The sequence below is a fragment of the Scyliorhinus torazame genome, chromosome 11 (assembly GCF_047496885.1).
Source record: "Scyliorhinus torazame isolate Kashiwa2021f chromosome 11, sScyTor2.1, whole genome shotgun sequence".
NCBI lineage: Eukaryota > Metazoa > Chordata > Chondrichthyes > Carcharhiniformes > Scyliorhinidae > Scyliorhinus > Scyliorhinus torazame.
The window spans coordinates 225494853-225519649 of NC_092717.1; the positions used below are offsets into that span (position 1 = coordinate 225494853).

At 45.6% G+C, this 24797-nt stretch overlaps 1 protein-coding gene across 5 annotated transcripts in view; it reads right to left on the bottom strand.

Moving 5' to 3' along the window:
- Nucleotides 1-24797, bottom strand: part of LOC140385819 (piezo-type mechanosensitive ion channel component 2-like) — a 1561269-nt gene that overhangs the window by 166497 nt on the left and 1369975 nt on the right. For 3 of the 5 annotated variants that reach the window (XM_072468377.1, XM_072468378.1, XM_072468376.1), the window contains 4 exons: nucleotides 21487-21645; nucleotides 19096-19395; nucleotides 18750-19008; nucleotides 5859-6041 (listed from right to left, as the gene is read on the bottom strand). In XM_072468377.1, coding sequence (XP_072324478.1) covers nucleotides 5859-6041; nucleotides 18750-19008; nucleotides 19096-19395; nucleotides 21487-21645 — 901 coding nt within the window. The remainder of the gene's footprint in view (nucleotides 1-5858; nucleotides 6042-18749; nucleotides 19009-19095; nucleotides 19396-21486; nucleotides 21646-24797) is intronic. The other 2 variants (XM_072468380.1, XM_072468379.1) reach the window with 1 other exon arrangement.

Consider the following 24797-nt stretch of genomic DNA (forward strand, 5'->3'; position numbering starts at 1 on the left):
CACCTCACACTTCTCTACATTAAACTCCATTTGCCACCTCTCAGCCCAGCTCTGCAGCTTATCTATATCCCTCTGTAACCTGCTACATCCTTCCACACAATCGACAACACCACCGACTTTAGTATCGTCTGCAAATTTACTCACCCACCCTTCTGCGCCTTCCTCTAGGTCATTGATAAAAATGACAAACAGCAACGGCCCCAGAACAGATCCTTGTGGTACTCCACTTGTAACTGAACTCCATTCTGAACATTTCCCATCAACCACCACCCTCTGTCTTCTTTCAGCTAGCCAATTTCTAATCCACATCTCTAAATCACCCTCAATCCCCAGCCTCCGTATTTTCTGCAATAGCCTACCATGGGGAACCTTATCAAACGCTTTGCTGAAATCCATATACACCACATCAACTGCTCTACCCTCGTCTACCTGTTCAGTCACCTTCTCAAAGAACTCAATAAGGTTTGTGAGGCATGACCTACCCTTCACAAAGCCATGCTGACTATCCCTGATCATATTATTCCTATCTAGATGATTATAAATCTAGTCTCTTATAATCCTCTCCAAGACTTTACCCACTACAGACGTGAGGCTCACCGGTCTATAGTTGCCGGGGTTGTCTCTGCTCCCCTTTTTGAACAAAGGGACCACATTTGCTATCCTCCAGTCCTCTGGCACTATTCCTGTAGCCAATGATGACATAAAAATCAAAGCCAAAGATCCAGCAATCTCTTCCCTGGCCTCCCAGAGAATCCTAGGATAAATCCCATCAGGCCCCGGGGACTTATCTATTTTCAGCCTGTCCAGAATTGCCAACACCTCTTCCCTACGTACCTCAATGCCATCTATTCTATTAGCCTGGGTCTCAGCATTCTCCTCCAAAACATTATCTTTTTCCTGAGTGAATACAGAGGAAAAATTTTCATTTAGTATCTCGCCTATCTCTTCAGACTCCACACACAACTTCCCATCCCTGTCCTTGACTGGTCCTACTCTTTCCCTAGTCATTCGCTTATTCCTGACATACCTATAGAAAGCTTTTGGGTTTTCCTTGATCCTTCCTGCCAAATACTTCTCATGTCCCCTCCTTGCTCGTCTTAGCTCTCTCTTTAGATCCTTCCTCGCTACCTTGTAACTATCCATCGCCCCAACTGAAACTTCACACCTCATCTTCACATAGGCCTCCTTCTTCCTCTTAACAAGAGATTCCACTTCTTTGGTAAACCACAGTTCCCTCGCTCGACGCCTTCCTCCCTGCCTGACCGGTACATACTTATCAAGAACACGCAGTAGCTGATCCTTGAACAAGCTCCACTTATCCAGTGTGCCCAACACTTGCAGCCTACTTCTCCACCTGATCCCCCCCAAGTAGTTTGAACGTTGCCTGTACACCCTGGAAGCTGGGTAAGTGGTGTCTTCTGTGAGTGCATACTCCTTGTCCTCTCTGCTGGCCCTCATGTCCCAAAATCTGCACTCTGCCAGAGTTGGGTACTTGTGACCACCAGTGCTCCTCCCTCTTTTTTCTTCCCCTCCTCATAGGAGGAGGTCCTCCCTGCAGAATAAACAGTACACATATGTGGGTATGTAGATGGGCTGACCCATGCACTTCTGCTGAATCCTCATCGAATGACTGCACTATCATACCTTGCTGAGATTTGTAGAGTTAAACTGGCCACCCGTGTTCTGGAACGTACAGCCACTCAACTAGGCAACATGTACGTTGTGTCGTGCACACCAAGCACAAGCTCGCATTCACCGAACGTCGCCATCTTTTTCATACCGTAGCGTCTCGGCAGTCCTGCTTGCTCAACGAATTTTGGCTGCTTGTTCAGCTTGTGCAATGCAGACCAACTGATGAGGTTGGCCCTCGTTCCAATGTCAAGGTCATAGCATAATAATATGTCGTTCAAGGACACCATTGTTTGCCATCTGGTTTTGATGGCACCCGGTTTGTTCTTATTAACGCCGTTATTTTTTTAGATCATTTCTTCATTTGTCCGGGTCGGACTCTTCTGATCCTTGGTTGCAATGAGATTGATGAAGAACTGTTCATCTGGTGGCATCTCATCAACCGTGTTTATTGATCTTATTTGGTCCATTGTGGGACGCGAAAAACATTGTTTCGCAAAATGACCAACACGGCCACACCAGGAACAGACTTTTCCAAAAGCCAGACATTGCTGTAGTTCATGTCAATTGCCACATTTTTGGCATAAGATGGCGGCTCCTGTCGGCCGCTTAAAATGGCCGTCCGCACCGAGACCACAGGGGCTGTTGGCAGCGGCCCTCCCGGTGATTCTCTGGCCCTCGATGGGCCGAGCGGCCGTCCGTTTTTGGCCCGTCCCGCCGGCATGAATCATTCAACTCACCTGGCAGGTAAGTCGGCGGGGACGGTCTTCGGGGTGATCCGACCCTTGGGGGGAGGGGCGGCCTCCACAGTGGCCTGGTCTGAGATTGGGGCCCACCGATCTGCGGGCGGGCTTGATCCGTGGGGGCACGCCTTTCTTCCGTTCCGGCCCCTGTAGGGCTCGGCCATGGCCGACGCGGAGAAGAGAATGCGCATGCGCCAAATACGCCGGCCGGTCTGCGCAGGCGCGGAACCACGCATGCACAGGATCACGCTGGCCCTTTGGCACATGGGCGAACTCATGCCATCCCTTAGGCGCCAGCTGGGGCAGTGCCCACCCTTCCGGCATCCACCTAGCCCCCGAAAGTGCGGTGAATTAAGCACTTTTGGGGGCTGTTGACACCCGAGTGGTTGGCGCCGGTTCTTCCGCCGCATGGGGACTTAGTCCCCAGAAGGGAGAATCCCAGCCCATGTTTCTTATTAACCTGCATCACAGTGCTGATGGCGCTGGCACCCTCTTCTTATGTTGGCGCCAAACTGCTTCAGAGTGAGTGCACTGAATTGCTGTGCAGCCAGCTCACTCGCATGACAAATCTTTATCGCATTTTCCAACTTTAGGTCTTCCTCTTGTAACAACCTTTCACGGAGGTTATAATTTGATGTGCCAAATACAATTTGGTCACATATCATTGATGATTTAAGATCGCTGAAGTTGCAGGGATGGGCCTTTAGCCCCAAATCCATCGCAAAACTGTTGAAAGATTCGCCCAGTTTTGGGTAAGCGTACAAAAAAAATGTATCTCTCAAAGGTTTAATTTTTCTCGGGAGAACAATGTCAGTCAAAATGCTTGATCGCTTCATCCTATCTCTTGCTCTACTCTTCACTATCAAAAGCAAAAGTATTCTATATTTCAATTGCTTGTGGACCTGCTACCGTGAGCAGCAATGCAATCCGCCTCTCGCCAGACTGTGCCTGCAGGCCAAGGGCTGAGACACAGAGTTTAAACTGCTGTTTGAAAACACATCAGTTTTCATCTACGTGACCCAATACCTGAAGCTGGTGGGGTGCCTTCATCTCGAATTTCAATGTAGTTTGATGCATTGAGTCGCCAATGGTTGCAGTTCACCAGGTCGGTGATTCAGCCGATTTAACTTTGCCTGCTCTGCCGTTAAACTCAAATCTTCAGCACTTCTAGTACCATGTTGTGTTCTCGTCTTGCAATGAATCTACAGGATTGCTGGTGGCTTAGCCAGAATGATGTTTTATTGATGCACACATGGTAACGATCAGAGTCAATACAGACCAAGTTACATTATACTCTCCTGAAACTACCCTTATGCACAACTGTCCTCATGTATTCCTTACAACCTTCTGCTGGTAGCTGGAGGTCACCTGACTGATGTCTCCAGACGGCATGATAGATCTGTACCACCACCTCCTGGTTGGAGGTCACTCCACCAATTATATACAATATTGTTTACAGGCATATCACCACAGCCTCCTTCTGCACTGTAGCAATTCTATGATTCTATGGATGACTGTGTGCGCGTGAGAGGTGCGAGTCTGTGCGCCTGAGATGGGCGAGTGTGTATGTGAGGCGTGAGTGTAGGAGCCGAGTATGTTTGAGAGGGGCGAGTCTGTGTCTGAGGCATGAATGTGTGCGTGAGGGGCGAGTGTGTGAGGAGTGACTGTGGGCGCAGTCTTCTGGCCACGTTGCGTGGTGCAGCATCGCCGGTGAAAGCCGGGAGACCCCACTCCTGGGATCCACCCAGCTCGCAACGCCTCACAAGATTCAATGCAATCTCGAGAGACGTTGCAAGGAGAATCCCGCCGACAATGGGTGGGGTCTCTTTTTGGCAAATCTGCATATTAGAGCGAGGCAGTAAGCCTTACTCTATTGGTTAATACTCAGTAAACCTTGCTCTACAGGTGGCACGGTAGCACAGTGGTTAGCACTGTTGCTTCACAGCACCAGGGTCCCAGGTTTAATTCCTGGCTTGGGTCACTGTTTGTGCGGAGTCTGCATGTTCTCCCCGTGTCTGCGTGGGTTTCCTCCGGGTGCGCCGGTTTCCTCCCACAAGTCCCGAAAGACGTGCTGTTAGGTAATTTGGACATTTTGAATTCTCCCTCCGTGTACCCAAACAGGCGCCGGAATGTGGCGACTAGAGGCTTTTCACAGTAACTTCATTGCAGCGTTAATGTAAGCCTACTTGTGACAATAAGGATTATTATTAATGTGCAGATTTCCAAGGTACCTGAGGCTTTGGGATTCAATCCCTCTGCCTCGGAGACCTCGGGCGAGCACCGTTTGCTACTGGTCCCCACAAACGTGGACCAGACGGAACAGCACTCATAGGGGTCTCAAAGGGGATCGGAGGCCCTCCACTGCATGCCTTTTGGGCACTACTGGTGCCACCTAGGTGCCATCCCAGCACTGACAAGGTGCCCAGGAGGCACTGCCAGCTGGCAGGGGCACTGCCATAGTTCCAGGTTGATACTGCCAATGTGCTGAGCTGGCATTTTTTGTGCGCGTGCGATTGGGCCAGGGTTGTTGTGGGGGGACAGTGCATTATGTTGCGTTCGGGCTGGGGGGAGATTGGTGATTTTATTTGTGGGCCTTGGAGATCGGGACGGCAGTTAAAAATGGCGTCCCTATCTTTTGCTACAATGGGCAGAGCTCCATGTTGTAAAAAAATGGGGCTGTGTGGCGCCTTGGCCACGCTTTCCCTGTTCAGGCCCTTTATTCAACATGAGTAGCTTTGAATAGCCACGTGTTTCCCGGCACTGCTGGTGGCTAAATACGCGCCGCTTTTTGGGAAGATCCCATGTGTGTCTGTTTGTGTGTGTCAGAGGGTTGAGTGTGTATGAGAGGCGACTGTGTGTGAGTGTGTATGAGCGGCGACTGTGTGTGTGTGTGTGTGTGTGTGTGTGTGTGTGAGGGTTGAGTATGTTTGTGAGGGGTGAGTGTGCGTGAGAACGAAAGGAATGTGCGTATCTGGCTCACTCCCAATCTTAGGGATGTCATTCACCACAACACTCTATTGGCCATCTTTATTTGTTGTTTTGACTTTATGCTCAGCAAGTTATTTATTTTCATACGTCATATTTGTGTTTGAAATTCATGTTGAATTATGTGCTTATCTTTCTGAAATTAGCTCACCAACCCCCACCAGTGAGAAAAACTGATATGTCGTCCTCCCCCCCCCCACCCCCGCCCCGCCCATACAAAAATGTTGGACAAACCTGCTTTCTACAAATTACACATGCTGAAATAAGAACAAACAATTCTAAAACTACTTAGTAGGCTGATAAAATCTGAGATGATTGATCAGTCAATGCTCCACTTATAACCCTTCACCAACTATGTGTTCTTTGTACTTTTTCTGCATATTATGTCACATGCTGTCAGACATGATAGTTCTGCTTTTTCAACCATTTGCATAAGAATGCATAGAGATACTGGAGCGACAGTGTATCTTTACTTGAGGAACGGAAATGACAGCCTATTACCTTTAAAATGGATCGGTGAAAGAACAGTGCAAGCAGCTGTATAAGGTCATAATGCACATATCCTTCCTTCTTCTCAATTCCAATTATATTTGGGGGAAAATCAGGTTTTTCTCGATGTAAGCTCAAATTTTCATTCCATGGGAAAAATCCAAACTGGAAAAAGTACTTGATTACAATTGTTACCTGTAGGAAGATGAAACACCATATCAGTCACATTTGTAATAATAATCTTTATTAGTGTCATAAGTAGGTTCACTGCACCATTTGTCAATGTCGATTATTCTTTTGTCTACTATGTACGTACTATGTACGTTCCCTTGGCTGCAGAAAAATACTTTTTATATCAATCAAATAATTGTGAAAATTCCCGGGTCGACACACTCCAGCGCCTATTTAGGTACACAGAGAGAATTCATAATATTCAATTTACCGAACAAGCAAGGGCTGGATTAATCGCAGCCCGCGGCGAAATCGCGTTTCGCATGGGGGTGGAGAATCGATGTTTACCTGGGAATCGTGCCTGGCGCCGCTCCCGCAATTCTCCGGTCCCTGGAGAATTGCTTGCGCGCGGATTACGCGGTGCGACTGGGGAGCCTTTGACTGAGGCCCTCAAGTGATTTGCCGCGCAAAAGTGGCTGAGTTCCCGACAGCATGGTTCTAACCACGTATCGCCGGTTGGGAACCTCGGGTGGCGGCTGCGGACTCAGTCCGTGGCAGCCCTGGTGGGGAGCAGGGTGATCGAGCATCGGGGGGGCCTCATGGGCGGCGGGGGTAGCGATCGGGCGGCTCGGATCAGCTGCAGGCCACCGCCGTGTGCATGTCTGACTCCCGTCCGGAGGTGCGGGGGCCCGTATCCGCAGCCAGAGCTGTGAGAAGCACTCCGGGGCCCTGCCTGCCCCCTGCAGGTAGGAGAATCGCTCTTGACTTGTTTTTAAGAAAAGTCAAGAATGAAACGCCAGCATTTTTACGCCGGCGTGGGGACATAGCCCCATTTGTGGAGAATCCAGCCCTACGTCTTTCAGGACTTGTGGGAGGAAACCGGAGCACCTGGAGGAAACCCACGCAGCCACGGGCAGAAAGTGCAGACTCCCCACAGACAGTGACCCAAGCCAGGAATCGAACCCGGGTCCCTGGCACTGTGAAGCAACAGTGATAACCATTGTGCTACCGATCATCTTTGTCTAATTCAAGGAAATTAAAAAATGGCAATACACTGGAAAATATAGAGAAGGGCCAGAATGTTGTTTTAATAACTATTCCAGGCAACTATTTGCAAAGATGATTCTGGATAGGAGCGAAAGCAACAGGGTAGTTGTTATGGGGGACTTTAACTTTCCAAATATTGACTGGAAACGCTATCGTTCGAGTACTTTAGATGGGTCCGTTTTTGTCCAATGTGTGCAGGAGGGTTTCCTGACACAGTATGTAGATAGGCCAACGAGAGGCGAGGCCGTATTGGATTTGGTACTGTGTAATGAACCAGGACACGTGTTAGATGTGGAGCTAGGTGAGCACTTTGGTGATAGTGACCACAATTCGATTACGTTTACTTTAGTGATGGAAAGGGATAAGTATATACCGCAGGGCAAGAGTTATATCTGGGGGAAAGGCAATTATGATGCGATAAGGCAAGTCTTAGGATGCATCGGATGGAGAGGAAAACTGCAGGGGATGGGCAAAGTGGAAATGTGGAGCTTCTTCAAGGAACTGCTACTGCGTGTCCTTGATAAGTATGTGCCTGTCAGGCAGGGAGGAAGCGGTCGAGCAAGGGAACCGTGGTTTACTAAGGCAGTCAAAACACTTGTCAAGAGGAAGAAGAAGGCTTATGTAAAGATGAGACATGAAGGTTCAGTTAAGGTGCTCGAGAGTTCCAAGTTAGCTCGGAAGGACCTAAAGAGAGAGCTAAGAAGAGCCAGGAGGGGACATGAGAAGTCTTTGGCAGGTAGGATCAAGGATAACCCTAAAGCTTTCGATACAAAGAACTGTACAGCACAGGAACAGGCCCTTCGGCCCTCCAAGCCCGTGCCGACCATGCTGCCCGACTAAACTACAATCTTCTACACTTCCTGGGTCCGTATCCCTCTATTCCCATCCTATTCATGTATTTGCCAAGATGCCCCTTAAATGTCACTATCGTCCCTGCTTCCACCACCTCCTCCGGTAGCGAGTTCCAGACACCCACTACCCTCTGCGTAAAAAACTTGCCTCGTACATCTACTCTAAACCTTGCCCCTCTCACCTTAAACCTATGCCCCCTAGTAATTAACCCTTCTACCCCGGGGAAAAGCCTCTGACTATCCACTCTGTCTATGCCCCTCATAATTTTGTAGACCTCTATCAGGTCGCCCCTCAACCTCCTTCGTTCCAGTGAGAACAAACCGAGTTTATTCAACCGCTCCTCATAGCTAATGCCCTCCATACCAGGCAACATTCTGGTAAATCTCTTCTGCACCCTCTCTAAAGCCTCCACATCCTTCTGGTAGTGTGGCGACCAGAATTGAACACTATACTCCATGTGTGGCCTAACTAAGGTTCTATACAGCTGCAACATGACTTGCCAATTCTTCTACTCAATGCCCCGGCCAATGAAGGCAAGCATGCCTTATGCCTTCTTGACAAACTTCTCCACCTGTGTTGCCCCTTTCAGTGACCTGTGGACCTGTACTCCTCGATCTCTCTGACTTTCAAGAGGGTTCTACCATTCACTGTATATTCCCTACCTGCATTAGACCTTCCAAAATGCATAACCTCACATTTGTCCGGATTAAACTCCATCTGCCATCTCTCTGTCCAAGTCTCCAAACAATCTAAATCCTGCTGTATCCTCGGACAGTCCTCATCGCTATCCGCAATTCCACCAACCTTTGTGTCGTCTGCAAACTTACTAATCAGACCAATTACATTTTCCTCCAAATCATTTATATATACTACAAACAGCAAAGGTCCCAGCACTGTTCCCTGTGCAACACCACTGGTCACAGCCCTCCAATTAGAAAAGCATCCTTCCATTGCCACTCTCTGCCTTCTATGACCTAGCCAGTTCTGTATCCACCTTGCCAGCTCACCCCTGATCCCGTGTGTCTTCACCTTTTGTACTGGTCTACCATGAGGGACCTTGTCAAAGGCCTTACTGAAGTCCATATAGACAGCATCCACTGCCCTACCTGCATCAATCATCTTTGTGACCTCCTCGAAAAACTCTATCAAGTTAGTAAGACACGACCTCCCCTTCACAAAACCATGCTGCCTCTCACTAATACGTCCATTTGCTTCCAAATGGGAGTAGATCCTGTCTCGAAGATTTCTCTCCAGTAATTTCCCTACCACTGAAGTAAGGCTCACCGGCCTGTCGTTCCCTGGATTATCCTTGCTACCCTTCTTAAACAGAGGAACAGCATTGGCTATTCTCCAGTCCTCCGGGACATCACCTGAAGACAGTGAGGATCCAAAGATTTCTGTCAAGGCCTCAGCAATTTCCTCTCCAGCCTCCTTCAGTATTCTGGGGTAGATCCCATCAGGCCCTGGGGACGTATCTACCGTAATATTTTTTAAGACACCCAACACCTCGTCTTTTTGGATCTCAATGTGACCCAGGCTATCTACACACCCTTCTCCAGACTCAACATTAACCAATTCCTTCTCTTTGGTGAATACTGATGCAAAGTATTCATTTAGTAATGCGCCCATTTCCTCTGGCTCCACACATAGATTTCCTTGCCTATCCTTCAGTGGGCCAACCCTTCCCCTGGCTACCCTCTTGCTTTTTATGTACGTGTAAAAAGCCTTGGGATTTTCTTTAACCCTATTTGCCAATGACTTTTCGTGACGCCTTCTAGCCCTCCTGACTCCTTGCTTAAGTTCCTTCCTACTTTCCTTATATTCCACACATGCTTTGTCTGTTCCCAGCCTTTTAGCCCTGACAAATGCCTCCTTTTTCTTTTTGACGAGGCCTACAATATCTCTCGTCAGCCAAGGTTCCCGAAAATTGCCGTATTTATCCTTCTTCCTCACAGGAACATGCTGGTCCTGAATTCCTTTCAACTGACACTTGAAAGCCTCCCACATGTCAGATGTTGATTTGCCCTCCAACATCCGCCCCCGATCTATGTTCTTCAGATCCCGCCTAATATTGTTATAATTAGCCTTCCCCCAATTTAGCACATTCATCCTAGGACCACTCTTATCCTTGTCCACCAGCACTTTAAAACTTACTGAATTGTGGTCACTGTTCCCGAAATGCTCCCCTACTGAAACTTTTACCACCTGGCCGGGCTCATTCCCCAATCCCAGGTCCAGTACCGCCTCTTCCCTCGTTGGACTGTCTACATATTGTTTTAAGAAGCCCTCCTGGATGCTCCTTACAAACTCTGCCCCGTCTAAACCCCTGGCACTAAGTGAGTCCCAGTCAATATTGGGGAAGTTGAAGTCTCCCATCACCACAACCCTGTTGTTTTTACTCTTTTCCAAAATCTGTCTACCTATCTGCTCCTCTATCTCCCGCTGGCTGTTGGGAGGCCTGTAGTAAACCCCCAACATTGTGACTGCACCCTTCTTATTCCTGATCCCTACCCATTATCGCCTCACTGCCCTCTGAGGTGTCCTCCCGTAGTACAGCTGTGATATTCTCCCTAACCAGTAGCGCAACATCCCCCTCTATCCCGCCTGAAACATCTAAATCCTGGAACGTTTAGCTGCCAATCCTGCCCTTCCCTCAACCAGGTCTCTGTAATGGCAACAACATCATAGTTCCAAGTACTAATCCAAGCTCTAAGTTCATCTGCCTTACCCGTAATACTTCTTGCATTAAAACATATGCACTTCAGGCCACCAGACCCACTGTGCTCAGCAACTTCTCCCTGTCTGCTCTGCCTCAGAGCCACACTGTCCCTATTCCCTAGTTCTCCCTCAATGCTCTCACCTTCTGACCTATTGCTCCCGTGCCCACCCCCCTGCCATACTAGTTTAAACCCTCCCATGTGACACTAGCAAACCTCGCGGCCAGGATATTTATGCCTCTCCAGTTTAGATGCAACCCGTCCTTCTTATATAGGTCACACCTGCCCCGGAAGAGCTCCCAGTGGTCCAGATAATGGAAACCCTCCCTCCTACACCAGCTGTTTAGCCACGTGTTTAGCTGCTCTATCTTCCTATTTCTAGCCTCACTGGCACGTGGCACAGGGAGTAATCCTGAGATTACAACCCTAGAGGTCCTGTCTTGTAACTTTCTGCCTAGCTCCCTGAACTCCTGCTGCAGGACCTCATGCCCCTTCCTCCCTTATAGATATGTCAGGAATAAAAGAATGACTAGGGTAAGAGTAGGGCCAGTCAAGGACAGTAGTGGGAAGTTGTGCTTGGAGTCCGAGGAGATAGGAGAGGTGCGAAATGAATATCTTTCGTCAGTATTCACACAGGAAAAAGACAATGTTGTCGAGGAGAATACTGAGATTCAGGTTACTAGACTAGAAGGGCTCGAGGTTCATAAGGAGGAGGTGTTAACAATTCTGGAAAGCGTGAAAATAGATAAATCCCCTGGGCCGGATGGGATTTATCCTAGGACTCTTTGGGAAGCTAGGGAGGAAATTGCTGAGCCTTTGGCTTTGATCTTTAAGTCATCTTTGTCAACAGGAATAGTACCAGAAGACTGGAGGATAGCAAATGTTGTCCCCTTGTTCAAGAAGGGGAGTAGAGACAACCCCGGTAACTATAGACCAGTGAGCCTTACTTCTGTTGGGCAAAATCTTGGAAAGGTTTATAAGAGATAGGGTGTATAATCATCTGGAAAGGAATAAATTGATTAGAGATAGCCAACACAGTTTTGTGAAGGGTAGGTCGTGCCTCACAAACCTTATTGAGTTCTTTGAGAAGGTGACCAAACAGCTGGATGAGGGTAAAGCAGTTGATGTGGTGTATATGGATTTCAGTAAAGCGTTTGATAAGGTTCCCCACGGTAGGCTACTGCAGAAAATACGGAAGCATGGGATTCAGAGAGATTTAGCAGTTTGGATCAGAAATTGGCTAGCTGGAAGAAGACAAAGGGTGGTGGTTGATGGGAAGTGTTCAGACTGGAGTCCAGTTACTAGTGGTGTACCACAAGGATCTGTTTTGGGGCCACTGCTGTTTGTCATTTTTATAAATGACCTGGAGGAGGGCGTAGAAGGATGGGTGAGTAAATTTGCAGATGACACTAAAGTCGGTGGAGTTGTGGACAGTGCGGAAGGATGTTACAAATTACAGAGGGACATAGATAAGCTGCAGAGCTGGGCTGAGAGGTGGCAAATGGAGTTTAATGCAGAAAAGTGTGAGGTGATTCATTTTGGAAGGAATAACAGGAAGACAGAGTACTGGGCTAATGGTAAGATTCTTGGCAGTGTGGATGAGCAGAGAGATCTCGGTGTCCATGAACATAGATCCCTGAAAGTTGCCACCCAGGTTGAGAGGGTTGTTAAGAAGGCGTACGGTGTGTTAGCTTTTATTGGTAGAGGGATTGAGTTTCGGAGCCATGAGGTCATGTTGCAGCTGTACAAAACTCTGGTGCGGCCGCATTTGGAGTATTGCGTGCTATTCTGGTCACCGCATTATAGGAAGGATGTGGAAGCATTGGAAAGGGTGCAGAGGAGATTTACCAGAATGTTGCCTGGTATGGAGGGAAGATCTTATGAGGAAAGGCTGAGGGACTTGAGGCTGTTTTTGTTAGAGAGAAGAAGGTTAAGAGGTGACTTAATTGAGGCATACAAGATGATCAGAGGATTGGATAGGGTGGACAGTGAGAGCCTTTTTCCTCGGATGGTGAGGTCTAGCATGAGAGGACATAGCTTTAAATTGAGGGGAGATAGGTAGAAGACAGACGTCAGAGGTAGGTTCTTTACTCAAAGAGTAGTAAGGGTGTGGAATGCCCTGCCTGCAACAGTAGTGGACACACCAACACTAAGGGTATTCAAATGGTCATTGGATAGACATATAGACGATAAGAGAATAGTGTAAATGGGCTTTAGAGTGGTTTCACAGGTCGGCGCAACATCGAGGGCCGAAAGGCCTGTACTGCGCTGTAATGTTCTATGTTCTAACACAGTTAAAACTTTACTTTATGAGGAATAAATTAATCAGGGGAGTAAGGTTTTCTTGTATTGAAGGTGCCTTGTACATCAGAATTCTGGTCAGACTGAGCTTGTTTTTCATAAAACCATTGAAGTTGAAGGCACACATGTGTGCTGGCTCTTTGCAAGAACAATCGAAAATAAATCTCACCGTCATTCTTTCTTGTCAACTTCCTTTGCATCAAATGTTTTTTCTTTTCTTAAAAGAACAATAATCTCTGCCTGAACTATACTATTTGGTAAAGCACTCCATCTGGTTACAGATCTCTGTGCAATCAACTGTCTACTAACTTTACTTCTGTCTCTCTGAGTGGTAATTTTCACTCGTGAACTCATGTTACTAACTCATCAACTGACTAAATAAAATTGCATAATTAAAAAAACTATACTAAATTTCAATTTCGCCTTGACTATTCCAATGTATTCCAATTCCAATGCGGGAGCAGCACGGTAGCATAGTGGTTAGCACAGTTGCTTCACAGCTCCAGGGTCCCAGGTTTGATTCCCGGCTTGGGCCACTGTCTGTGCGGAGTCTGCACATTTTCCCAGTGTGTGCGTCGGTTTCGTCCGGGTGCTCCGGTTTCCTCCCACAGTCCAAAGATGTGCGGGTTAGGTGGATTGGCCATGCTAAATTGCCCTTAGTGTCCAAAAATGTTAAGTGAGGTTACAGGGATATGGTGGAGGTGTGGGCTTGGGTAGGGTGCTCTTTCTTTTTTAAAAAATAATTTTTATTAAAGGTTTTCATAAAATATCAATAACAAAATGAGAAAGAAAAAAGAACCCAACAGGGTTAAGTACAAAACACAATCTAAAAAATCAACCCCCCAAACCCCTCCCCCCCATACCTGAATAATAAATTAACATTAACACCCCGACTTAAGACAACAGGTGTACACACCCCCTCAGACCCTTCCAGTGTAAATAACACAAACAAAAATAAAGTAAACCCCGCCCCCCCCCGAGCTGCTGCTGCCATTGACCAATGTCTAGCGTTCTGCCAGAAAGTCGAAGAACGGTTGCCACCGCCCAAAGAACCCTTGTACCGACCCTCTCAAGGCGAATTTCACCCTCTCCAATTTAATGAACCCTGCCATATCGCTGATCCAGGATTCCACGCTTGGGGGCCTCGTATCTTTCCACTGAAGGAGAATCCTTCGCCGGGCTACCAGGGACGCAAAGGCCAGAATTCCGGCCTCTTTCTCCTCCTGCACTCCCGGCTCCTCTGCCACCCCAAATATTGCGAGCCCCCGGCCCGGTTTGACCCTGGATCCTACCACCCTCGACACCGTCCTCGCTACGCCCTTCCAAAATTCCTCCAGCGCTGGGCATGCCCAGAACATATGGGTGTGATTTGCTGGGCTCCCTGAGCACCTAACACACCTGTCCTCACCCCCAAAGAACCTGCTCATCCTTGTCCCGGTCTTGTGTGCCCTGTGCAGCACCTTCAACTGTATGAGGCCTAGCCTCGTGCATGAAGAGGAAGAGTTTATCCTCCCTAGGGCATCTGCCCACGTCCCCTCTTCGATCTCCTCTCCCAACTCCTCCTCCCACTTACCAGGTGATGCAGGAGGAGGAAGAGGTGGTGGAGTTGAAAGGTAAGTTTCTGAGATCTTCCCCACTCCCACCCACCCTCCCGAGAGCACCCTATCCTGTACTGTGTGTGGCAGTAGCCGTGGGAATTCCACCACCTGCCGTCTGGCAAACGCCCTTACCTGTAAGTACCTGAAGGTGTTCCCTGGGGGGAGCCCGTACTTCTCCTCCAGCTCACCCAAGCTCGCGAACTTCCCGTCCACAAACAGGTCCCCCAACTTTCATATGCCTGCCCTGTGCCACCCCGAAAACCCTCCACCTGTTCTTCCTGGGGCGAACCGGTGGTTCCCCCGTAATGGGGTCCACGCCGAGGCCCTAACTTCCCCCCTATGCTGCCTCCACTGCCCCCATATTTTGAGGGCCGCCACCACCACCGGGCTTGTGGTATACCTCCTTGGAGGGAGTGGCAGCGGTGCCGTTGCCAGCGCCCCCAGACTCGTACCCACACAGGATGCTGTCTCCTGCCTCTTCCATGCAGCCCCCTCCCCCTCCATCACCCACTTGCGCACCATTGTCGCATTGGCGGCCCAGTACTACCCCCAGAGGTTGGGCAGCGCCAGCCCCCCCCCTATCTCTACTATGCTCCAGGAACACCCTTCTCACCCTCGGAGTCCCTCGCGCCCACACAAACCCCATTATACTCCTGTTAACCCGCCTAAAAAAAGCCTTCGGGATAAACACGGGGAGGCACTGGAACAGGAACAAAAACCTTGGGAGCACCGTCATTTTGATTGACTGCAGTAGGGTGCTCTTTCTAAGGGCCGGTGCAGACTCGATGGGCCAAATGGCCTCCTTCAGCACTGTAAATTCTATGATCTATGATTCTATGTATCTTAAATCGCTCTTCATAATTACAGTTTTTAATCCCTGATATTATCCTGGTGAATCTATACTATATGCAATCTATGGCTTTAATTGTCTTTCTGTAACGGGTGCCTTAAACCTAAAGAGTACTCAAACTGCAGCCCTGAACAAAGCTATCATAACATCTTTGCTCTTGATACCTATACTTATGTGAGTGGAATTTCTATAATTTTATCAGAATGGCACTGTACGTTCATGAGGTCTGAACCTGCTGGAATTTTTTTTTGGACTCCTATCTTCCCAATTTTAAACTATAGGGCCAGTAAAACTCTGGGAAAGTGTTCTCAGTATGATTGACAATTTGTTATGAAATGAAATGAAAAATGAAATGAAATGAAAATCGCTTATTGTCACAAGTAGGCTTCAAATGAAGTTACTGTGAAAAGCCCCTAGTCGCCATATTCCGGCGCCTGTTCGGGGAGGTTGTTATGGGAATTGAACCGTGCTGCTGGCCTGCCTCGGTCTTCTTTCAAAGCCAGCGATTTAGCCCTGTGCTAAACAGTTATGATGCAATAACAGTGCGCAATATTGACGTTTTAGCCATTAACTATTAAATGGGCGGTAATACATTTTGGCAGAAAAAACATCGGGAGACAGTATGGGCTCAATGGTACAACTTTTAGGGGAGTACAGGAGCAGAGGGACCTTGGGGTTCAAGTGCATAATTCTCTGAAAGTGGCTAGACAAGTTGAAACAGCTAAGAAGGCTTACAGCATCCTTGGGCTTATAAATAGAGGCATAGAGTATAAAAGCAAGGAAGTGATGGTACACTTCTACAAATCATTGATCAAACCACATTTGGATTATTGTGTTCAGTTCTGGGCATGCTATTTAAGGAAGTATGTTAAAGCCCTGGAGAGAGTGCAGAGGAGATTTACTAGATTGATACCAGGAATGAGGAATTTTAGAAACAAGGAAAGATTGGCAAAATTGAGCTTGTTCTCCTTGAGGCAGAGATTAAGAGGTGACCTTTTTGAGGTGTTCAAAATTCTGAACAATTTTGACAGGGTAAAGAAAGATATTCTGTTTCCACCAGTTGGTATGTCAGTGAATAGGGGTCACAATTTCAAGATGGTCAGCAAGAGAGCTCGGAGTGAGAGGAGGAGAAACTTCTTTACTCAGAGAGTTGTTGGGTTTGGAATGCACTGCCTGGGAGAGTGGTGGAGGTGGATTCCATGGGAGGTTTCAAAAGAGAACTGGATATATATTTGAAAGTGATGAATTTAGAGGGCTATGGAGGTAGGACTGGGGAATGGGACTAGCTAGGTTGCTCTTTTGGGATCACTAAGAAGTCTTACAACACCAGGTTAAAGTCCAACAGGTTTGTTTCGATGGCACTATCTTTCGGAGCGCTGCTCCTTCCTCAGGTGAATGAAGAGGGACATACGTCTTCATTCACCTGAGGAAGGAGCAGCACTCCGAAAGCTAGTGACATCGAAACAAACCTGTTGGACTTTAACCTAGTGTTGTAAGATTTCTTACTGATCTCACCCCAGTACAACGCCGGCATCTCCACATCATGGCTCTTTTGGGAGCCAGTGCAGACACGATGGGTCAAATGGCCTCTTTCTATGCTGTAAATAATAACCAAACAAATAACAAACAAACCTAAATCTGATGAAGCTTGCATTTTGCATGCAGATTTGATCTAAACACATTCTTTATAACATTTGAATACAGATTTCAATCCTTTTAAATTTTAAAAGTAATTTTCCAATTTTGCATCTGGGTAGATAAAGGGTTAGAATTGATTTTTTGGGAAATTTTGGCATGTCTAGTTACGTGTACCCATTTTGTGTTCAGTGGGGTCTTGCAGTGATCAGTGTTGGGCCATTGCTGTTTATGGTTTATATAAATGATTTAGACATGAATGTAGGAGGGTTGATCAGCAAGTTCGAGTATGATACAAAAATTGGTGGGATGGTTACTGGAGGATATAGATGGGCTGGTCAAATGGGCCGATCAGTGGTAAATGGAATTCAATCCGGATAAGTGTGAGATGATGCACTTTGGCAGGGCAAACAAGGCAAGGGAATATGTGATAAATGGCAGGACCCTGGGAAGCACCGAGGAGCAGAGGGGCCTTGGTGTGCATATACACTGGTCCCTTAAGGTAGCAGGGCTGGTAGATACAGTGGTTAAGAAGGCTTATTGTATGCTTGCCTTTGTTATCCGAGCCATAGAGTTTAAGGGCAGGGAGGTAATGCTGGAACTGTATAAAATGTTGGTTAGTCCACAGCTAGAGTTCTGGATTCCACATTAAAGGAGGGATGCGATAGCACTGGAATGGGTGCAGAAGAGATTTACCAGGATGTTGCCTCGGCTGGAGAGTTTTATATATGAAGAGAGATTGGATAAACTGGAGTTGTTTTCCTTGGAGCAGAGGAGGCTGAGTGGGGGACATGATTGAGATGTATAAAATTATGAGTGGTCTCGATAGAATAGATAGGAAGAAATCTTTCCCTTTGGCCGAGGGACCAATGACCAGGGGGAATAGATTTATGGTGAGGTTTAGAGGGGGTGTGAGGAAGAATTTCCAGAGAGTGCTGGAAGTCTGGAACTCACCGCCTGAAAGAGTGGTGGAGGCATAGACTTTCATAACATGTAAGAAATATTTAGATGTGCACATGAGATGCCAAACTGCTGGAAAATGGGCTGAAAATAGTTAGGTGGCTGTTTTTGACCGGCGCAGACGCAATGGGCAGAAGGGCATTTTTTGTGCTGTTGACCTCTATGACATGGATGATGCCATAGGATTTTCAAGCTGATAGAGACAATTGCTTCAAGTAAATGATTTTTAAAAAAGCTCTTCCATTTCAAAGAACCTTTCACATTCTGAAGGAAACAAAAATGAGACCAATGGATTCATATTTGAAGTATAATCAAATATGCTTTGCTGGAAAACACAACAGCAAGGTCCCACAAACAGCAGATAAAGTTGAATAGCATTTCCTCCACAAATGCATTCACACTGTTATTTTGGCCTCGACAAAGTATTAAATTAATGGAATTTTATTCTGAATTGTCTATCAGAGACAAAAATGCAGCGAGCAGAACCAAATTGATAGATGCATTTACAAGTATCATTAACACAATAACTGCATTCTGCACTCCACTTGAGATTATTCTCAATTCCTCTTTCCACCCACACCCTTACCCTAGCCCCACACATACATTGATGTTTTCATATTTCAAAGCTTTGCAAATGTCTGACATTATACTTAATATTCTCATTTCAGTAAATTGAGCAGGCAATTTTTCCACAGTTCTTTCAATATTGTAAACATATGTTTAGCCGCAATAATTGTAAATGTAGTTATAAAATTCCAAAAATTCAACATACCTCAGTGTATACAATGGCTGTCATCCAGAAGCGTTTACTTGGCCTGGGTACAGACAGCATAGCCCAGAGGAAGATGAGTATAGGAATTACCAGGGTAATCATTGAAGCTGAAACCATGTGGTTCAGTATAATAACAAAGAAACACAACATTTCCGAACGAGCTACCAAGGTATTATATAGAGCAAAGAATAGAAGTAGAGCTCGAGGCTGGGCTTTGTAGAACTTTTCTGACTCTTCTAACTCTTCATCATAAAACATTCTGAAATGTAAAATATTGAAATCACATTAAAGTTGTATACTAACTCAATGATACAAAAATAGATATGTATCTGAAATTTCACCTTACTTGTTAAGAAGCAGTTCACTGGCTGTTAGTTCATGGCTCAAATTTGGAAAGATATCTTCCAGTACATCCATTCTGCTATCTGGGGTAAGTGCCATGAGGTGTTTTTCACCAGCTGAATCTGAACTAAAGGATAGACGATCAAGGCTAACAGCTTTGCTATATGAAGGGGGAACTTCCTCAGTCATGGTATCCGCTGTACATACAGGGATTGTTGCTTCTTCATCCTGCTCATCTTCCACTTCTTCAATTGTATCTGTGGTCCCTTGACGTGAATACAACATTGTGCATTGTGTTGGCTCACTAAGAAAAAGAAACATTCACTTTTATGAGATTCAATTTGGAGCTAATCATTTTCCTTTCAGAGATTTTAGATTTTTAACCTTTTCCCATTCAAAAGTTTGAAAATTTCCATTATTATTTAAGTGTGAATTTGCAACTGATTTTTATAGCTTTGACGAGGAAAAGATTCATTGTATATTTGGCACCAGATTCATGCGCACATTCAACCCACATGCCAAGATTGCTAACATATTTAGACATGGGCCCAAGCTTGTGTGTCAAATGGCATTGATGTGATTAAAATGTGGAAATATAACAAACCTATGTAGAGTCAAAAAGGTGAAGAAAATATTGCACATATATTGTTTTAATCTATTTTGTGTTACACTCTATAAATCAGAATTGAACATTAAAAAATCTTTTTGTTTGCCCCCTTTACCCAGTGCGAAAAATTCACTGTATGGAACAATTGCTCTGGAACCGGTAGCCCTCCAGTCCCATGCCAACGTGACCATTATTGACACGTAAACTTAGGCATTAAGTGTCAACAGGTTACTTAATAATGAAATACATCACAATAGTACCAATTCAGTCCTCACCCAACATGCACACACTTTCATCAGACAGCAAGCAGAATAAAAAGCCCTTGCTGGTTTTCTCCATTTTCAAGACACAACAATCATTTGTAGCATCTCCACCACAGCCTCAATGAGACCAACTAATTCAGACCAGGTTAAAGACAGAAAATTAAACCTTCCTTATCTGTACCCTTCGAGTTAAACACAAATTATCCATTACTTACTTAAGCAATGAGTAACTATCTTACAGTGTAAATTTTTATTTATTTACAACCAATACAGAAATCCGAGAAAATGTGCATGCAAATCCCTATTCTATATATTCTGGTTCAGTTGTTCAAGTGTGCATTCAAGCAGAAGTCCTTATAGATTACAGCCATTATCAGCACTGTTGGAGTGTTTTACATTATTGCAAGTTGTTTAATATTCATTTTATTCTGGGCCTACAATATATTAATGATTGAGGGCCTTTGGAAGTTAATTTTTGTTTGGAAGTTAATTTTTGGAATCATATACGTTCTCGCACCAACTAAAGTGTTGCGCATTATTAAAAACATTTATAATGGCCTAAAAAGACCCCCTGGTTTTAAGTATTCTTTATGAAACATTTTCTCGACTCTTTGTTAAACTTCAAATATCTTCTGGTACAAATTCGCAGTCCACAATGTAGACAAGTGGTGAAATGTTAAATTCATATGGACATTTTGTTAGACCACGCTTGGAGTTATAATGTGCAGTTCTCGTCTCAATGCTAAAAGATGTTGGAAAAATATTGGAAAAAAAGTGGAGATAAAAAGGATTTATAAAGATACATATTACCAAAATTGGGAGGATACACCTATCAATAAAGATTGAACAGGCTGTACTCCTTTCTCTGTAAAAGAAACGACTGAGAGGTGACCTGATAGAGCTCTTTAAAATGATGAAATGGTTTGATATTAAGGATATGGAGAAATTGATTCAACTTCCAGGGGAGTCCAGAACAAGAGAATACATATAAGATGGTCGATATAATCAAATGACGAATGGAGGAAACCATTCTTCGCACAAGAATGTGGAATTAACTACCATATGAAGTGGCTGAGGCAATTATTATTTGTGTTTGATGGGAGGCTTGATCCATATTTGAAGTAGAAGGAATAGAGGATATGGGGGAAGGTTGGGAAGAGGAATTTAGAATAGAACGCGGCTTGTGTGTTGTCTGAACACCGACATAGGCCAGTTGGGTTGAATCCAGACTCGTGTGCAATTCTAACTGTAGCCTGCATGTTAAGTAGCACACAGAAAGGTCGATGTAGAGCTGAATAATGTAGGTTTTGGGAACATTACTTCAGCATCACTAATAACCATTTTCTAACATTAAGTTTATATTATCTAAGTAACTTGCAGTGTTTTGACATTTTGCAAAGTAGAAACCTGTATTTCAAAGTAGGAATCATGCTAGCATACATTAGACAAACACATATATATTATATATGTATATAATAAATATACTTGATTAATTATTGAAATTAAGCATGCATGAATAAGGCACCTTGACACTATACTGCAACTTTCAACCGATGAGGAGGACATATCAACGCTGTACATTTTACGAAGCCTAGGTCGAGCACGCTCACTTGTTTTAGGAATATCATCTATATCATCTAGAGTTGATTGCCGTGAGTACAGCATGGTAGCTTCAGTGTAGCAGCTAGCAGTACAAAAAGTTAAAATGACATAGAAATTAGACAAAAGTGCACAAAACAACTGCAGGCACAAACGATTTAAAAGAATCTCCAAGATTCTGTTGATGTGCATGTATCTCTGGGCTGCATGTTCCTCTGTGATAATTTGAAAGAGAAAAGGTATACCTGAACAAAAGGAGTTTTATGGAAAAGACTGTTTACCATTGGTTTGAGAGATCCTTTTCCTTAAAGCCACTTCGAGTGGGCGGCCCCATAGCAAGGTCCAGCGGCTGCCCACCATTCCCCCTACCCTCGCATCACAATTCAGTCCCCCAACTCCCCACATTGCAATTCAGCCACCCAATCCCCAGATTTTCTGGGTCCTCCCCTCACCCAAGTGCTTGAGTAACTCTGAAGGGCTCTAACCGCAATGTTCATAAACATTACCCCATTCAAATAGAGTTAAATGTTTTCCAATCACCTCCCTTCACACTGGAGTGATTTATAAGTGGTCAGATAGAAATTGACAGCAGTTAACTCTGTTTGGAGTAGTTGATGTTTATAACATTGCGGTTAGAGCACTCCAGAGTTACTCAAGCATGAAGGATGATGAATGGAGCAAAGATGACAGCTGTGTGTGTGTGGAAGTTGTCAATCACAGCCTCGCAAGGGAAATGAATGAATGGCTTGCAGCTCAAGGATATGAGGGGGATTGAACACAGCAGTCTGGTTTTATCTTTACAGGAATTGACATGTGGTCCTTCCCATCTCTGAGCCAGCAGGTGTAGTGCCCAGGTGAGTGTTACAACAGTAATGTTTTTCACTGCCTCTGTCTGAACCTCTCTCTAGCTTCCTGACAGATGTCTCTTTTCATAGAATCCCTATAGTGCAGAAGGAGGTCACTCAGCCATCGAGTCTGCACCAACCCTCCGAAAAAGCAACCTACCCAGGAACAATCCCTCACCCTACCCCTATAACCCCACTTAACATTTGGACAGCAAGGGGAAATTTAGTATGGCCCATCCACCTCAGCTGCACACTTTTTGAATGTGGGAGGAAACTGGAGCGCCCGGAAGAAATCCACAAAGGCATGGGGAGAATGTGCAAACTCCACACAGACAGTCACCAAAGGTCGGAATCAAACCCGGGTCCCCCGCGCATGAGGCAGCAGTACGAACCATTGTGCCACTCTTTTCTGACAGGGGCTTCCAGACAGGGGTCTCTTTTCTCTAGGGCTTCCTCACAGGGGTCTCTTTACTTGAGGGCTCTGTGTGAATGGTCTCTTTATTTAGGGGCTTTTATTTAGGGGGTCTATGGGTGGATCTCTTTATTTTGGGGGTCTCTTTATTGAGGGGTCTCTAGGGAGGTCTTCTTATTCAAGGGGTCTCCTTACTTCGGGTGTCTCTGCGGGGGTCTGGTGGGGACAGAGTTGGCAGGTCACACTTTGGGGGCAACTCCCTTAAGGACTTACACACTTGGCCCACTGCAAGGTCTACCACGTCGATGCCACAGTTGTCAGGACCAGTAGTAACTCTTGCCCACCTGATTCCCGAGCCAGAGGATCGGAGAATCACGTGGGCCTGGAGAAGTGCTCAGCCCACCAAGTGGACGCAACTGGATCTTAATGAACTATCTGCATCCTCATGCTGGTGCAGACCCTTGATCCCACCACCTCCTACATGTAGGACCTAGCTGATAGTTTGAGGCCACGTAAAATTCTATCCAAAGTGTTACCGTCTCTCTAGCCTTATTTCTGTTACATCAGTTCCTCCCAAAAGCCTCTCAAATATCTTCACATGTCTAAACAAAATGGATAAAAACACAATAAAAGTTATGGACTGGATTTTGCAGTCAGCCACGAAGCAACAGTTTGAGGGGCTCATCTCTACGCATGTTGTCCACAAAGATAGAGCAATTTCTGTGGTACACATTTTCCCTTTCCCAATGTCAGTTTGAATCTGGCGCTATGTTAAGAGAATCCCCAGTCATCCAGCAGCAGTTCCACCCACTACCTCTGTCTCTTGATTCCAAGAGACAAAAACATTGTCTATCTCAGCCTTGAACAAATCCAATGATGGAGCATCCGCAAACATCACGGATAGAGAATTTCAGAGATTCACAACCACTGGGAATGAGAATTTCTCCTCATCTCAGTCCAAAATGATCGGCCCAAGATTTTTCAGATTTCCACCATCCACGGTATTTTCTTCTTGTGGTAACATGAGACCACAAAGGAGGCAGTCAAATGCATTATTTAAAAGAAATAACAAAGTTTAATAATAACAGTAATAGCTATGAAAATAGGAGCAGTAGTAAAACAGGTCTTGGTTGCAGAACACTCTCTTGCAGACTGCAAAAGTCTTCCTGTAGCTCGCACATGCGCAGTACCCTTAACAGATGCCAGTAAAACAATTACATAGGAGGAGACTTATAATAATACTCTGTAATCAGAATGACAACTCTGTAATACTTCTCCCTCCTTAAATTTCAATCCTCCATCATGGCTGTAATACAACAAAAGTAATGTCTTAATTAAACAAAAGTCTGTCAGGAGCTTTGCAGTTGCTTTGCGACCTATGCAATTCCACTGGTGAATCTTGTAATGGTGGATTGGGAATTGTATGTGAAGGAGTAGTTTGAAAATCTGAACATGAATGTCCCTCTTCCACTCATCCAGCAGAGTCAACAGGAAAACCTGAAAACACAGGAACCACTTCCTGATGGATGCACATAGCATGTTATCTGTAACGGTTGCTGACTCTGGAACTTTTCCTGACTCGGAGTCATGAAGTAAATGAATGTGGTCTTCGTGTCTGCGAACAACTCTTCCATGTTGCAGTCCCACAACCAAAGATACCGGACCACTTTGGTTTAAAATTATTCCTGTAACCACCTCTGGTTATTACTAAAGTTCCTAATGCAAACCTGATCATCTGCTTTGAACTGCCTGTCTTTCATAGAATCCCTACAGAGCAGAAAGGGGTCATTCGGCCCATCGAGTCTGCACTGGCCCTTCGAAAGAGCACTCTGCCCATCTACAAGTGTCTACCCCTACCTATCTGCGTAATCCCATAACATATCCTGCACATTGAAGGGCAATTTAGCATGCAAATCCACCTAACCCGCACATCTTTAGACTGTGGGAAACCGGAGCACCTGGAGGAAACCCATGCAGATT